This window comes from Aptenodytes forsteri, unplaced genomic scaffold (genome assembly GCF_000699145.1).
Source record: "Aptenodytes forsteri isolate BGI_AS27 unplaced genomic scaffold, ASM69914v1 Scaffold46, whole genome shotgun sequence".
NCBI classification, from domain to species: domain Eukaryota; kingdom Metazoa; phylum Chordata; class Aves; order Sphenisciformes; family Spheniscidae; genus Aptenodytes; species Aptenodytes forsteri.
Window position 1 is genome coordinate 956,342 of NW_008794774.1, and position 16,551 is coordinate 972,892.

At 36.0% G+C, this 16,551-nt stretch overlaps 1 protein-coding gene across 1 annotated transcript in view; it reads left to right on the top strand.

The window, feature by feature from the left end:
• Positions 1-16,551, top strand: part of KDM4C (lysine demethylase 4C) — a 303,658-nt gene that overhangs the window by 180,066 nt on the left and 107,041 nt on the right. Inside the window, exons 12-14 of the mRNA XM_009274270.1 lie at positions 8,085-8,266; positions 9,143-9,359; positions 10,303-10,379. Of these exons, the coding sequence (XP_009272545.1) occupies positions 8,085-8,266; positions 9,143-9,359; positions 10,303-10,379 (476 nt within the window). The remainder of the gene's footprint in view (positions 1-8,084; positions 8,267-9,142; positions 9,360-10,302; positions 10,380-16,551) is intronic.

The window sequence follows — 16,551 nt, forward strand, 5'->3', positions numbered from 1 at the left end:
GGGTGGATCCCATCCGGCCCCATAGACTTGTGAGCATCCAGGTGGCATAGCAGGTCATTGACTGCTTCCTCTCGGATTATGGGGGGGTTCATCCTGCTCGTTGTCCCTGTCTTCCAGCCCGGGGGGCTGAGTACCCTGAGGATAACTGCTCTGCCTGTTAAAGACTGAGGCAAAGAAGGCATTGAGTACCTCAGCCTTTTCCTCATCCTCGGTGACAATGTTCCCCCCCGCATCCAATAAGCGATGGAGATTCTCCTTGGCTCTATTGATCCATTTTAGACTTCAGCATGAATATGTGATACAATTACAGCCAGAAACAACAGAAGTTAGAAGAAACAGGCTTCATTCATATAAGGGTATTTAAAAAAAAAGTGCATACTAACAGACTTGCATGATAAGCTCTCCTTGGGAGGCTAAGAGGCAGAATGTCACTCTCGTGTGAAGGCCACTCCACGTAGTTATTACCAAAGCATACAAAAATCAGTGATATATTTAATGATGTATTGATAAGGTGTTTGAATCCAAGTAGGATATATTGTGAAAGTGTATCCAGTAAAGGGTCTTTGAACTTGATTTAAACATATGCTCCAACTCTGAAGGTCTACATCTTATCAAGGAAATTTCTGGCTGCTTTAAACTGTAATGCCTAACACTCCAGCAGAACTCAAGTCAGTCTTTTTACTCATAAATACAATTTAAGTACCGGTACTAAAGAACTGAATTCTGTGTTCCTTGTGCCAGAGTCTGATACTCGCTGACCAGGTTCTTTTAGATGCCCCACATGAGAAGTATTTAATATTTAATACCAAATTTACTGGAATATATTTGGTGTTACACAGGAATTTGCATTAGCAGAGTGATACAGCCATGTATGGAAATCACAGTACAAGCACAATATAGCAATTGCAATATACAGTTGGGTCACAATATAAATGTGATTCCCATTACTGGTCTGTGTATGCTCACTGTCACAATTCTGGGTGTCACCCTTTGCTGGGAAGGAGTATGTGGGTTGAAGTCAGCTCAAACCTGTTGCTCTCTTCAAAGTTCATTTTCTTCAATGTTCAGTTTTTATACTCTAGGTTGGACTGAGCCATATGCACAATTCCCAAATTCTGCTCTGGCTGGCTCGGGAAGACATTTGCAATCTTCTGATTAACTCAGGGAAAAACATTTACACAACCAGCAGATCCACCCAGCTGATACAGCCATTTATCTAACACAAAGGCCACCCTCTGTTCCCCTTTATGTTGAGGTAAATTTGGCTTCCTTTGCAACAGCTATGGGCAGTCACTCCCTAGATTCTTCCCTGAGATTCAAAAGCACAGAGCCCTTGTGTGTGTCCTCTGAGCCTTCTTCAGTTTCAGGGGTTTATTGATAGGTCACATGATGCATGGAACATTAAAGTGTAAATTAGAGGAACAGTGCCCTGATTTACATACAAAATATACCTCATCATCAAGAAGATTTTCAGGAGACTGCGAGTGTTTGTTAGGCAGAATGAAGGAGTGTCTGCTTAATAGTAGGTCCTCTTCCACATATGGTGTGCCCAAGATTTCTTCTTCTGTCCTAGAAAATAATAATTGAGCATGGAGCTCCTTTTAAGTTGTTTAAAGTTAAGATCATCTTGGTTTTTTTTTTTTTTTTCTTTCTCTGGCATCAGGGAATTCTTGAAACTCTGAATGATAATTTCACATTTGTTTCCTTTGAATAACACATCCTTGTTAATGAACCAAATCTTAGAAGGTCCCTATGGCTCTTACTCATTACACAAGGGTGATGTGAAGTTTAATTTACAGCTGCAAAGGTAGGGGCTGGTTTGAAATTAGAGTTTATGTTATAATGTACCCTACAGTCAGGTTTTGAACTTTACAAGGATGATAGGTTATAGAAGTTCTATGATACTTGTTTTGTTTCCTGACTGTGAGTGATCTGCCTTAGCTATGAGTTTTTGGGGTCATGTCTACGTAGATGTTTCCAGTGGTGCAAGTACAAATCTTCATTTTTCTTTCTTATACAGTGTCCTATTTTTTTAATATTTAAAAAAAAAAAATTAGTTTAATTTTTATGTTGTGCAAGATGTTGTGTAGGCAGTCCTTTTTAATGTGAAAATGGTTTATTTTAGTGTATTTAACTTTTATTTCATATTTATTTTAGTGTATTTAATTTTTATTTCATATAATTCCTCAGGCATGTCACATTCCAGATAGTAAAGGCTTCATGTGAAAACAAGAGGATTTTAATTTCTGCAGTTAAAGAAACACTTTACTGTATTTTTATAGTTATGGAATTTTAATACATCCTGAGAAGGTGTGCTGGATGGTTCTCATAGTTTCACTTCGAAGTAGGGAGTGAGCACATAGTAGTCAGCCTCTGAGCACAGTGTCTTATCTACTGAAGTTCTCCGGGACAAATGGTCCCGGAAAAGAGTGAGCTTGACTGTAAGGCAGTGAATCAGATAATTATAGTTCTGTTGCATTATTAAGCAATTCTGAATTTCTGTAAGTAGCACTTATGTTTCAGGTTAAGCGTAACATTTACACTTGAACATGGTGTTGCGTGGGAAAGTGTTCTGCTAAAGAGATGTTTATTTTTGTAGCTGAAGTGATGGCCTCAATTTTTGATACCATATTTGTTGCTATGGGAATAATTACTATATCTAAAGTAGAGTGTCATGATTCAGATGGAGATTAAACAACAGGAATAGATCAACTGAAGACTTTAAAGATAGTTCTTTGAATATTTGTCATTGTGCCTGTGTGTTATGCATGAGAGTTTGCAGTCCCTTGAACTGTCAATTGAGCTGCAAATGTATATTGAATTTCCTTGTCATGGCTAGCAGGTTCAACTCCTGTATTTTCTTTTATTCCCTCTGACAGCAAGATGTATCCTGTACTATAGTTAAGTTGATTTGACGTTTCTTTACCAAAGAATATGAAGAATGCATTATTCACTTTTGTCTTGATTAATTCTAATTTGGAATGTAAGTTTCATGCTGAAAAGCTGAAAAAAGCAAATGGCACATCAGAGTTCTCACCAGGGAATTCTGCTGTGCACCTGTACAGAGTCCTGTTCATGCGCTTACTGGCAGTGAACTGTGAGGAAGTGTCAGTGATTTTATCCAGGTTACAGGAGATGTAGAAGTCAAGATAGATTTCCTAGCTCCATATCATGTGTTGTACAAAGAAAATGCTCTCCACAGACATATATTGTGTTTCATATCACTGCACTGGCTGCCCTGAATCTTTCAGATTGTCTGTCTTGGGCCATTGGTAGCTGCTCTTAGAGCAAGGCCAGTTTATCGCAAAGAAGGTTTGACTGAATAATGGCACGTATTGTAGAGTGTTGTTGGTTGGCAGGGTGGCATAAGTGACTTTTCATCAAAACTTGCTGTACCAGAACTGAGACACCATTCTCAGGCTCTTTCAGAAAAATGCCAATATGTAAGATTTTTAGTGAAACATCACGTTCATAGTGCTTCATGGGACATTACATACTGGTCTTGTAAAGTAGATGTGTGATTTTTAGAGGACAATGTTTGAATCCCTTTCACCGTGGGAACTGATGCTTCCACCATGGTTTTTGCAGGTGTTGGGTACTGTGAAATAGCACTGATACATAGCTGAAGTAGAAACTATGCCTGCTTATGACAATGGAGCTTCTGAGATTTTTCAGTCAGTACGGACACCACAAATTGTTCTCCATTCTTACTTTGAGAATCCTCAGTGAAGGTGGATTTTGAATGGAGGCAACTGGAGGTTGCAGTTGCCTTGTGTGCTTTGTACCACTGCATAGAAGCATATGAAGATGCTGGGCACTTCCATACTTCTAACAAACATATCTGGTCAAAAACCACCGAGCTCACATGAGGGACCTGAATGTCTACCCTGAAACCACACATACCAATGTGAGTCAGGAAAGTAAATTTGTTTTACGTTAAGTCACTGATTGCTCTTCACTTATATAGTAAGTAATGAAAGGAGTCGTTAAAGAGAACAAGAGGAAGTGAGAAGTACTGGATAAATAGCAAAAAAAATTCTAAAAACCCCTCAAGTTTTCCAAGTTTTTTTGGGACATAAATAGTACTTTGGAATTATCAAATAGACAAGTGAATAAGGGCTGTAAACTGTGCCAAGTCAGCAGTGTTTGTTACATCAAGTGATTATATACTCTGTGCTTTCACTCAAACAGTTGGAAAGCTGGTTTTTATTTCCTTGCCTGTTTTGGATAACCAGATTCTCAGTTTTTATTCATGGTACGTAACTTCTCTGACTTCATGGAAACCAGGAAGGTAACTCCACCTGTACTACCTGAGAAGCTGACCTGGAAATTCTTCCTGTCAATGATATTGGTGGACCTTGGAAAAAGCACACAAAGTGAAGCTGCCCAAGTTCTACTAATGTAGAATAGTTACACAGAAGATTGCATATTCTACCTGGTGAGAAAATTGTTGAAGGCAGCATTGTTGTCATATTCTGTAATGGAAGTCACGTACTCTGTAACTTTTTTTTTTTAGTATCAATTTCTCTTGACATTTTATTATTTCAGTGTGTGAGTGGGTGAATGTTGATTGTAAGGTGATGAACTAGTATTTCTGAAGCCCTTAAAAGATGATAAGTTAAGCTCGAGGTTGCCTAGGAAATTCTTGGAGAGAACTGAAATTCACAAGCCATACAGTAGTGGTAACAGAGAATCAGACAAAGGTTATATCCCTTAAGAACATCCATTCTGTCTGTTCTTAATTTTCTATACTGTTAGTGTAACATTCCTTTAAGAAGTACTGGGTTAGCTAGTCTTCCTCTGAAAGGAGGAGGGATATTTTGCCTTTCCTGGCTGTGCTTCTGGGCTTGTTATGGTGGAGAAGAGTGAGAGATTGCAGGGTGTAATATGCAGGAGGATCACATCAGAGAGCTTGGGTGCCATAGTTCATGCAAAGAGACTGAGACTGCAGTAAGGAGTGTTGAGAAGACAGTCATACCTCAAAGGAGATAGAATGCATAATTAGAGATGTTAGAGATCAGAGGCAAATGAGGAGGGTTTGCTCCTAGTCAATAAGTAACTGGAAGTAGTTGCTCTAAACATACTGTAAAGGAGAAAATAAATTTATTAAAATAGTGTTAAATATTTTGGAAGTTGTGGAAGATGCAGTCTGGTACATCTGCAAATGACACTTTGTCCCTGGCTTCATTTGGAATGAGGTTTGAAAAGAAATACAAAGCTCTTGAAAGCAATAAAATGTTGTAAGAGTGCTGCCAGCTTTATTCCTGTCTCTTGCACTCTTTTCACTCCCTTGGTCTGGAAAGGATTTGTAAAGATCACACAAGAGGGAACTGAAATTGTGGAGTTTATATGTAATTAAGATATAAATATTGTTCTCACCAAAAGCAGAACGAATACGGTCATGAACTCAGCAATGTGCTGGAGGCAGTGGGAAACCAGAGCACTATGTGCTAGAACTAGAGCTATTGTCCTAGAATTAATTCCAGGACTGGAAATCCAAAAATAGATTTTTGACTAAAGAGGAGCATAATAGACTGAGGTACAGGGTGAAGACTTCAACCCTCATGGGAGAATTATTCAGCAGTGATACGAGTGGTGCAATCAAAGGATGTAAGTTTAAAGGGGATAATAGATATGGAAGATGTAAGTTACAAACCTTCACAACAGATTTTGTGCTCCTCTTTGTTTTCTTCATAAGGCACAATCAAGCCCTGAATTCTCTGTGAGGTCACAACTATAATGAAAATACTTAAAATAATGGCAGTATAAGCTCCTGAAAGAAAATAATGTCAAAGAAAGAATTCAGAAAATAAGTTAGCAAAGATGAAGCCACTTGTGAGACCGTTCTGTAAGGAAAAATTTAAATAGATAGAAATGGAACCTAGGGGCATGATTTCAAAGCTATTTATTTTACAGTTCTGGAAAATGGCAAGCAATAGAAAAAATAAGATTGGCAGAATGTTTGTAACGAAAAGCTTAGTTAAGCTTTTAACTTAAAAAATAAATAATTCAGAAAGCTCACAACTATAATGAAAATACTTAAAATAATGGCAGTATAAGCTCCTGAAAGAAAATAATGTCAAAGAAAGAATTCAGAAAATAAGTTAGCAAAGATGAAGCCACTTGTGAGACCGTTCTGTAAGGAAAAATTTAAATAGATAGAAATGGAACTAGGGGCATAGATTTCAAAGCTATTTATTTTACAGTTCTGGAAAATGGCAAGCAATAGAAAAAATAAGATTGGACAGAATGTTTGTAACGAAAAGCTTAGTTAAGCTTTTAACTTAAAAAATAAGTAATTCAGAAAGCTATAAAAGTGATGCCGGCATTTTATATTTTCATCTCTTCCTTGTGTTCAGCTATTTCTTCACTGCTATTCTTTTGCAGCTACGTTATTCACCATAAAGCTTTGCTGCTGAATATTGACTTGGTGACAGTGTTTTTGCAGATGTTTTGTATTTGTCCTTCTACCTGGATTATTGGCAAATGTTTATTGAATTGATATTAGTTCTCTTGAGAAACTATAAAAAATGGAGTAAAATTTACATGCAGGATATATTTATTAATTTATTTTTGCTACATTTGACTTGCTTGTAGACAAATATTTTAATCCATATTTTATTCAACACTGATAAAAATGCTATCAACTTTATAGTGCTTTTGTAGCAATGTGTGGCAATTTATCGTAGGAGGAGACCCATAAAGCCCCCACTTTTTGGTAAAGTGGATGAAGGCAGTCATGGCCTGAAGGAATGTGATGATCCAGCTTAATATACTTCATTAAACATTTCTCTGTTGTTGGAATTTTCTTCTTCTGAAATAAACAATTTTTCTTAAATACATCATTAGAAAAGGACTGTATGCTATAGACCTTTTTTTGTTATCTGAAAGTTCTATTCAATAACTTTCCACATTTTCCTTCCCACATTCACATTATTTTAATTATTCTAATTGACACCTGCATGCCTTCTCATTGATCATGAAAGATTTAATAGGCACTGTCCACTTGAATGAACAGAACCACAGACCTCATCATTAATCAGAGCAGTGTATTTCAGAAATACACCCAATTCAGAAAAATATACTTAACATCTGTCAGCAATGCTTTCCTTTCTAGAATAGGAAAAGACATTTCCCTCCTCATAATCTGTATATTTCGCAGGTGGCAAAGTCACTAGGTTGCCTGTGAAGATATCTTGAGGTTTCCAACCAGCTCAAACACATGACTAGGCTGAAATTCTGGATCATTAATAATTATGCTATTGATTTCACTGGGGCAAGGGTTTTATACGCAGTCTCCTTTTCACAGCTTTCCCTTTTCCACATCTTTCTCCATAGCAAATGACTACATTTTTAGATTACTCCTATTGACTAAGCTATTTCTCTTTGAGTTTCAGTCTGGTTTTATTTCCCAGCTTCTCTAGAGGCTTTTAATTTCATAAAGTCAGCTTTATGGAGTCCTGAATGGAAACACTGCTAATAAGTAAAACAAACTTTTACAACAGCCAGAACAGATCACTGATATTACCAAATATTTTTTCCCATAGTGGGATCCAGCATGCATGTCCAGCTACATCTTAGCTGGATTGTTCCCCATTACTCCCTGGCTATAACATTTGTCTCTTTTTCCCTTTGTAAAAGGAGTGTCAGTTTCCATAAAGAGTTGAGAGGTACCATTCTGGGTGAACGGAGTGATTTGTCTGGTGCTGCTTGGCAGGATGCAACATGTTCCATCCATAAGGAATTTAGAGCAGAGTGCACAGAGGGATAGGGGGTAGAGGTTGGAGGAGTTAAGGAGTATGAGTGTGAGATGTAATGTTGTGGATATGAATACAAATTGTAAACAGCAGACCTAGTGGCATACTTTCTTATGCTGTATTTGGAGCAGTCAGCTCATGACACAGATGTCAAAGCACTTTTTTGTGTGCTTGTCCTGATGCATAATTCTTTTAGACTTCTGCATTTGTATTTACACACAGGCTTCTTATAGCATTGTTTTATCTTCATTGTTAGCACACATGACAAAATCGTTGTTTGTCTTCATTCCAGGACTACAATGTAACCAATTGTTTGTTTTCTTTAAGAACTGCCTGAGACTACCTTAATTGAAGAGAAAGTACAAGAGACAGAGACATGGGCCAGGCCTCTGGTCTACCTTTGGCAGACAAGAGTACCCAATTTCAATGCTGAAAAAGAATACAATGCAGCTTGTGCAAAAAAGGAACCACACTGTGCCATTTGCACTCTTCTCATGCCATACTACAAGGTAGGCAAGATCCTAATGGCTCCATCTACAGGTGAAATGTGAAATAGCTGCCCAGCTACTTCATTTCCAGTAAATAAGAAATAAGATAAGCTTATGCATTTGATTTGTATGAGAAGTAAATGAACTCAGTATTGTTAAAAGTAGCACTGGTACTCTGTTGACCTGTGTTAATCCTTGGTTGCAGACATTGTATGCCTTCTACTAGGGTTTATGTAGGATTGGTGTTAGTGTGTGTGTGCTTCCCCTTGAAGTTACACTTTTTGAGGTGGTGAATCTTAGGAATCACATAGGTTTGAATCTTTTAGCTATTTCCTAATATGTCCATCTTCAAATGCTTTTTATTGGAGCCTCTTCTATGTCTCCTTCCTGCAGTGTTGAAGAAATAAGTGTTTTCACAGTAATTAGGTGTTCTCAGGAATAATATTCCCATAGAAACAGTCTAATGCAGAGCATGGTTTGATACTGGCTTGTGGAATTCCTGTGTCAAATGTCAGCTAAAAATGCTGCAGTAGTACTATAGTACTAATTCTGAAGCTGCTAAACTGGAATCCCCTCAGCGCGGGAACTAGGAAGAAAACTTTTATTGCACTGGAACCAGTTAAATGGCTTAAAGGGAGGCAGAAGTACAGTATCATTGAACACTGCTGCAATAACACTAGTTTGGAGGCTGAGTGCTATTCTAGATTTCACAGTTATTTGAACAATCTAGGAACTAGAGAATGACTGTGATAAATACCTAGAAGCAGTTAATTTTCTCATAAAACTGTTACATTGTTAGTGTAAGAGCTGGGAGGGGAGAAGTCATTTTATCATTGTCAAAAGGAAGAGTAAATAAGACTCTCTTTTACTTAAATATAAATTTTGTTTATTTTCCAGCCAGACAATCATGATGAAGAAAGTCCTACTTTTGGGGAAGCAAACTCAGCAGAAACATTGATGGCTGAAAATGAAAAGACTAAACCTCTTATTCCAGAGATGTGTTTTATTTATAGTGAAGAAAACACTGAAAACTATCCATCAAATGCCTTTATCGAAGAAGATGGAACAAGTCTTCTGATTTCCTGTGCAAAGTGTTGTGTACGGGTTCATGCAAGTAAATAAACTAATTGTTCAGTTGGCAGAAATGTAATTTCAAATTTTGTTTTATTGATAAATAATAGTGAACTAGGCTTTTAGTATGTCTTTAAAAGTACTTGAAAAACAGTTCCATATGTAATGCTTCAATCACTGGCTAAGTTTTTTTAAAACTAGGTTACATTTTCTATTACTTGTTAATGATTGCTGTGAAAATAATGAACAATTAACTTTTCTGTTACTGTAAACTTTCAATAATCACAAACTTCTGATTCTTGTTTCAACTCTAAGCTATTGAATTTCTCTTTTACTTCTCATATTTTAAACCACTGTGTGATATTTGTATGTCCTTACTAAGCGGTCAGGGTGAAATCCTGCTGGATTTAAGGACTTGTGAATATTGCTATTGACTTTAGGTATGCAGTGATTTCCTTCACCTTGCGCTCTTTTTTATTTCAAGAGTGACTGATGAATGCATGGACTTTCTGCAGTATCTCCTACAGACAGTAGGACTTCAATAGTTAACTCTAAGAAGTCCATGTGAAATTCTTCCATAGAAGTGCGGTATAATTGCATAGAATAAATGTCAGTACATTAGTTCAAATTGTACATTTTTACTGCAGGGAGAATTGGTGATTTGCTATTTAACTGACAAAAATAAGAAATTCCCTGGGGTTTGGTTTTTTGAGTGTTTGGGGGTTTTTTGTTGTTTGTTTGTTTTGATTTGTGGTTTGGTTTAGTGGGTTTTTTCTTTGTTTTTTTTTTTATTTGAGTTTTGGGAAGAGTGTCTGTGTGTCTAATTTATATATTTCTTAGACTGTGGAATTAGCAGTAAGCCTAGATTGGAAAAGTCTTCTTGGTCACAGGAGATGTGTTTTACTAGTGTTTCTATGCAGTTGAATTGTATGACATCATAGATAGAAAGCCAGAATATATTAATTAATCCAGCTCTCTTATTCTAGGTTGCTATGGTGTTCCTTCTCATGAAATCCATAATGAATGGCTGTGTTCTCGATGCAGAAAAGAAGCCTGGACAGCCGTAAGTTTCACACGTTGCTTAGTTATCTAGCACGTTAGAGATTAAGGAAGAAAAAAAAAAGAAGTACATGCACAATTGCATGTGGAATGTAGCCTGTGTATTTTTCTGAATACACACTTGCTGGGGAAAAATTATTTGTAAAGTATGATTAGATTTCAATGTAAAATGTAATAGCATTTTGATAGACAAACTTGGAGTAGGTTTATATACTCAAGAAAAGGATTGGCTAACAGAATATAGTTGTGTGTAAAACTTTGTTCAAGGAAACAACTGAAAATTTAAATGAACATAGAGAGAAAAAATGAGATTTCCTCTAAATATTTTAGACTTTTGGTATGTACATGTGGGCAACTGGAGAATAGAGAAAGGAAAAGAGAATAATAAATTACAGTCAGGAATGAAATTGTTCTTTTACAGCGGTTAAGGTTTACTGCACTGTTTAAGCAGAAAAAGGTTTCACTTGTGAAGCTCCTAAATGCCTATTTTTTTATTTTTTTAAAAAGTATAGAATAGTTTTATACAGCAAGGAATAAATAGACAAGCAATTAATACTTCATAGAATCCCTAAACATATACTCATTTAGGAAAAAAAAAAAAAGTTTAAAATTTTACATTTCACCAATCTATCAGTTGTCCTGCTAAGTCATCTAATATTTGTTTTCCTTAAAACAGCTTGAGGAAATGTGATAATCAGTTTTGATGGCAACATAGCTTTTCTTCATTCAGTTGTTGAATTAAAAGCAGGTTTTTCAGGTGCCTTAAAAATGTAAATCCTTAAATGACACTATAAAATGTTTAGATACGCTGAAAAAGAAATGAGAATTCAAACTACTAGAAAATGCAATATCACTTTGTCAAACATCTCTTCTTGCAATTACGAAAGTCACCTGTAAGAAATTCACAATCGTAGCATTAGCAAACTGAAAGTAACAATAAATATAATCACTTTGTTTTTCCTTTTGTACACTGTTAACATTTTAAGGTTCTTTTGTGAATGCTAAGAGTTAAGGAAACAAAAGAGGAACTGGTGTTTTTAATCCACATATTACCTAAGCTGGGGAAAACAAAAAGAAAAAAAGTGACTTAGAACTGCTCATTACAAAAATATGGTCCATCTATAATGTTTAGTCCTGTATTCTCTCAGTGAATAGCTATTAAAATATTTATTGAACCAATTTCTATCTCTGTAATGTGTTCTCATTTTAGTAGGAAAGGTATTCCTAGGTAGGTAAAATCCATTTTTCATCTTTCATTGGTAACCAGAAAAACTTGTTATAGCTTCCTTGTCAGACAAGCGTGAGTTTCAGGATCTCCTGAACTACTTTCGTGACTACTGTTCTAGAGTCAGGGAAAGTTGAGGGGAAAAGCATGAGTCTGTTCTAGCAAGTGACGGGTTGCCATTAACTCAGAATCTAATTATCAGTTAAACAAACAGGGTTAGAAAGCCCCGCTGCTCCATCAGAAAGTTTTGTTAATTTCTTTTCAGGGGAGATACAGCTATGACGTGCAAGTATGGGAATTCTAAGGAGAACATTCTTATTCATGAAATACCATGTATGACAGCAATAGGACGGAATCAGATGTTTTTGTTAAAAACACTGAAATATTTAGAACATTGCCTTGGAATCTGATGTTAATTGCAATATAACAGTAACACGTTTGAGGGGAAATTTGGAGAGAGTCTTTGTCTTTTGACTATAGTGCATTTTTTAAAATCAAAAGTCACTGAAAAATAGTAAAACAAAATTCAGTCTTATAATTTGTTAATGCTGTATTGTAGAAAGGATTCTAAAACTATTCTGGGGTTTTAAGGTTGTTTTACAAATGTTCTTGAAGTGAAGAGGACATTCAGATAGCGCAGCAGTAGGTGAAAGAGAAGAACAAAAATAGTGAGATAATGACTGACGGCTCATTTACGTTCACTATGGGGCAATAAAGGGGGAATTGGGTAATATGATAGAAAATGGAAAATGTTGGGGAGAAGACTAAAGCTTGACTTGACAGGGATTTTTCTTTGACAAACTTTTAGGGGAAAAATTCGCACCCAACGACAGTGTTAATGTGAGAAGAATTACGCACATTTTACTGAATAGGTTTAGTTTTATTCTATTATGTTGCATATAAGTTTCTGAAAATAAGGAAGATCTCAATTTTAGGGAAAGTACTTTTTGGCCAAATTATTTGAGGAGATGAGATGAAGCAGTGGAAGAGATATGAAAAACATACAGAAAATAGCTGAATGGAAATTTTAAGTGAGGATTTTTTAGTATTGGATTTCTGCAAAAGCACACTCTAGGAACTGGAGAGAAGACTCAGTGGATTTCTGGAATTTTATGTGTTAAGTAACAAGAAGGTAATGAGTGAAGGGGTGAAATGGAGCACCATTTTCACTGTGCAAAGGCTAGACAATATGTGTTACCCACTTGGACAATTTATGTGATGTAAGCTTTGGCTATTATATATTTAACTGAATTGCTGTGATTTTGTATGTGTATTGATTACTGTACAGCTAAATCATTACTGCTGACAACTTCTGATTTGGTGACCTGAGTGAAACGAACTTATGCCCCAAGAGAGCTCTTCATTCAGATACGTTTGTGGAATAAAATTCACATTCTTAATGTCATAAGTTGTCATGCAGTTGGGAAGTTTTAATGAAATGTTGAAGATTGAATAGACCTCACTAGTATTAAATTTACTTAAAACTTGTCCTCCATAGTCTGCTATCTTGTATTCTTTGCTATTACATGTCGTTCGCATGTCAATGTGAACTGTTCATTGTCAGCTGAAAAATGTAGGAGTGACAGATAGTAGGCATCTGCTACCTGAGTTAAATAGCAAAAATCCAACAGTTTCAAGGATGTGAATAACGCTCTGTTATTTACTCATACATGAATGATACCCAATTCACTTTTTCTTTTTTAATAAGTAGGGTCTTTCAAAACTCTTGAGATGCTGAAGCAGTCTCAGAACTATTAGTGATTATCTCTGGGAGTTTGCAGAGCTTAGGTGAGGTGCCAGCAGTCTCGAAAAATTAATGTTGCTTTTTAAAAAGGCAGAAAATGGGTGACTCAAGGAATTATGTGGCAGTCAAACTATCTTGTATTCTAAGAGAAATACTAAACAAATGATGAATCTATCCATTTCTAAACACCTAGGTAATAACAGAGTACAAAGAGATATGTATTTAAAAACAAACCAACTGATTTTTTGTTGTGACAGCTCATGGGAATGAGGAATAAGCAAAAGATTTCATGGATCCTAACTTCCAGATGCTTTTGATAGTGTTTTAAATTCTGATATTCAAGCAACAGAAGAGATATGCTGTAAATCAATAGTTGACAAACATATAGGAATATGGATTTGCTTTCAACTCTCTATCTCAGGCCACCAGCCATCATTCTCATCAGACTCTTAAAATCACTAAGAGAGTGATAAAGTTCTGTGCATCATTTGCTGATTACTTTTCATGTCCTTATGGAACATACCTGGAAATCTGGACTGGTCTGCTTTAAGTCGTTTAAGATGATTGCACAGGAGATGATGGAGTATACTTCATTTGGAACTACCAAGGTGTTAAACTTACAGAATATATCAAAGGCTTTTTCACAACTGTCAGGTGTGTTTCAGGTATTATTCAAAATATTATTCTCCTCAGTTACTGAAATATTTCAGTGAAGTGAAAGGATTAATAAGAAGCATTCCTGATGCATTTTCTGTAAGTACCAAGGACCTTGGGCATTTTGTAGGCTGAGGTTTACTAATTTGGGTTAGGATTACTATTTTGGATTGGATCCAATTATTGGTTTGGATTGGATCCTACTATTTTGTAGGACAATAATAATATTACTATATTGAAGAAATGTTGTAAAATAAGTCATATGGAATTCAACAGAGATAGGTACAATACTTAGAGAGGAGTAATCAGTTCTGCACATACAAGATGGGAGTCCCTACATAAGCAGTAGCTCCTGCTGCCAACTGCAGTTGTGACCACTCTTGTCAGAAACTGAACATAAGTTGTCAGTTCTATAGAACCTCAAACATCACATCAGGATGTTTAAGCCTTGTACTGGAAGTAAACCCTGAAAAACACATGGAACAATCTTTCTGCTCTCATCAGCTTTGCTGAGAGCCCAGCTGAAGAACTGTGTCTAACAGTGAACATGTGGTTCAAAAAGACATGAGCCGGGATGGGATGAAAGAAAACAAGAGATGCAATTGAAATTGCAAAAAACCAAAACCAAAATTCTTTTAATCATTCCTGATAGACCTCAATCATTCCATAGGGGAGGATTGAAAAGAATTAACCTTCTTAGTATAGCCAGGGGAAGACAGAAAGGAAATAAGTAGCATTCTCTCATGTCAATTGCCATTCTCTCATTTTAGGGACAAGATGACTTGTAGCAGCTTTAAACTGCATCAGCAGAAGTTTATGTTAATACTAGCAAATTTTGCAAATTTTTATTTCTAAAAATAGTGAACGACTGGAAGAGGATATATAGAGATTTTGTAGAATCTACTCCACGATTCTTAAAAACATGTTAGACAAACATTTGTCAGGAATAGTTGAAGAAGATTTGATTGTGCCTCGAGGCAGAAGGATAAAATAGACACTGAGGTTTCTTTTTTTTATGGTTCTCTTGCCTGTTTGAACAGTATTATTCATTGCAAAGCAATGTGACTCTAGTTCTCTTTGGAGAAAAAATTACCAGTTTGATATACAACTCAAATTTATTAGTGTATTTTTGGTTGTATGGAACCTTATTGCTTACATCAGCATGATTAGGAATTGCTGATACTTATTTGGGTCCTATTTGTCATTTTAGGATCATGTTTCTGTCTCTTCAGGGTTTGGACAATTACCTTAGATTATCCTAACAGCTTTCACTTCAAAATAGTACAATGCTTTTATCTAATCTTAGCATAATACTTAAGATAAATGTGGTTCTCTTTTAACCAATCTTCTGTACATCTGTATAAAAAGACAACTTAATTGAATATACTGCTGCCCAGAGTACTACTTTCCCTTTTAAAAATCTGCAATTTATGTTAGTTGTGCCAACCTGAAGCTGAAAGTTTTATGCTAACTTTGAATTATATGCATGTTTCTTTTATGAATCAGTTCTTTAATTTGTATAAATTTTTCTATATCTGTTGTTATACATATGATATTTTCATTGTATTTTAAATTGCTGTGTAGTACCATAAGTACTCTGGAGAGGGAGACGTAATTAAAAAAAATTACTCATTTGCACAACCTTTTTTTACTGTAGGGAATATAGAGTGAGTGTATTTTACATTCCAACTAACACGGTTTAGACCTCAAGTTTCTACATGAAACAAATGAAAAAAATCATATTCATCTAAATTCTTGTTCAGAGATAAGCATTCCTGAAAACTGCAGCTGTTGCAGAAGATGTGAAACTGAGATTTGACTTACTGTGGGAATTATATTTCCACATGCCTTCAAAAATTCAATTCTTGCATCAGAAAAGTACACAAAATGAGAAGATTTAATTATCAGAAAATACCTATTCCCTGAAACTCCAACTGCCTGAATGTCTGAAATTGTTTTTCTTCCTATTCACATTGATTCCTAGAAGGAGGAGATTTAGTTGAGGAAGACCTGTCTGAGGAATTCCCTTCTGGGTAAGGCTTTAAATCCTGAAGGGAAGGTTGATTGGAAAACAAGGAGAAAGAAAAGTTTTGTGCAGTGGAGAGTAAAATGGAAGTTATGAAACATTGGTACAAACCTTGGTTCAAAGTTCAGAATTCATTTCTTAGGAGGGGGAAATTCCTTCTCATTCCTCTGCTTACACAATTAAGTATTGTTTTTAGTTCTGTTAAATGATACTTTATTAAACTCCTGGCAGTTATGTTAACTTTCCAAAAAGGAAGCCTACAGAGGTTGGAAGCAAGGACAGGTAGCCTGGGAGGAATACAGAGAAATTGTCTGAACAGCCAGGGATCAGGTTAGGAAAGCTAAAGCCCTGATAGAATTAAATCTGGCCAGGGATGTCAAGGGCAACCAGAAAAGATTCTATAGGTACGTCGGGGATAAAAGGAAGACAAGGGAAAATGTGGACCCTCTCCGGAATGAAATGGGAGACCTGGTTACCCGGGACATGGAGAAGGTAGAGGTGCTCAATGACTTTTTTGCCTCGGTCTT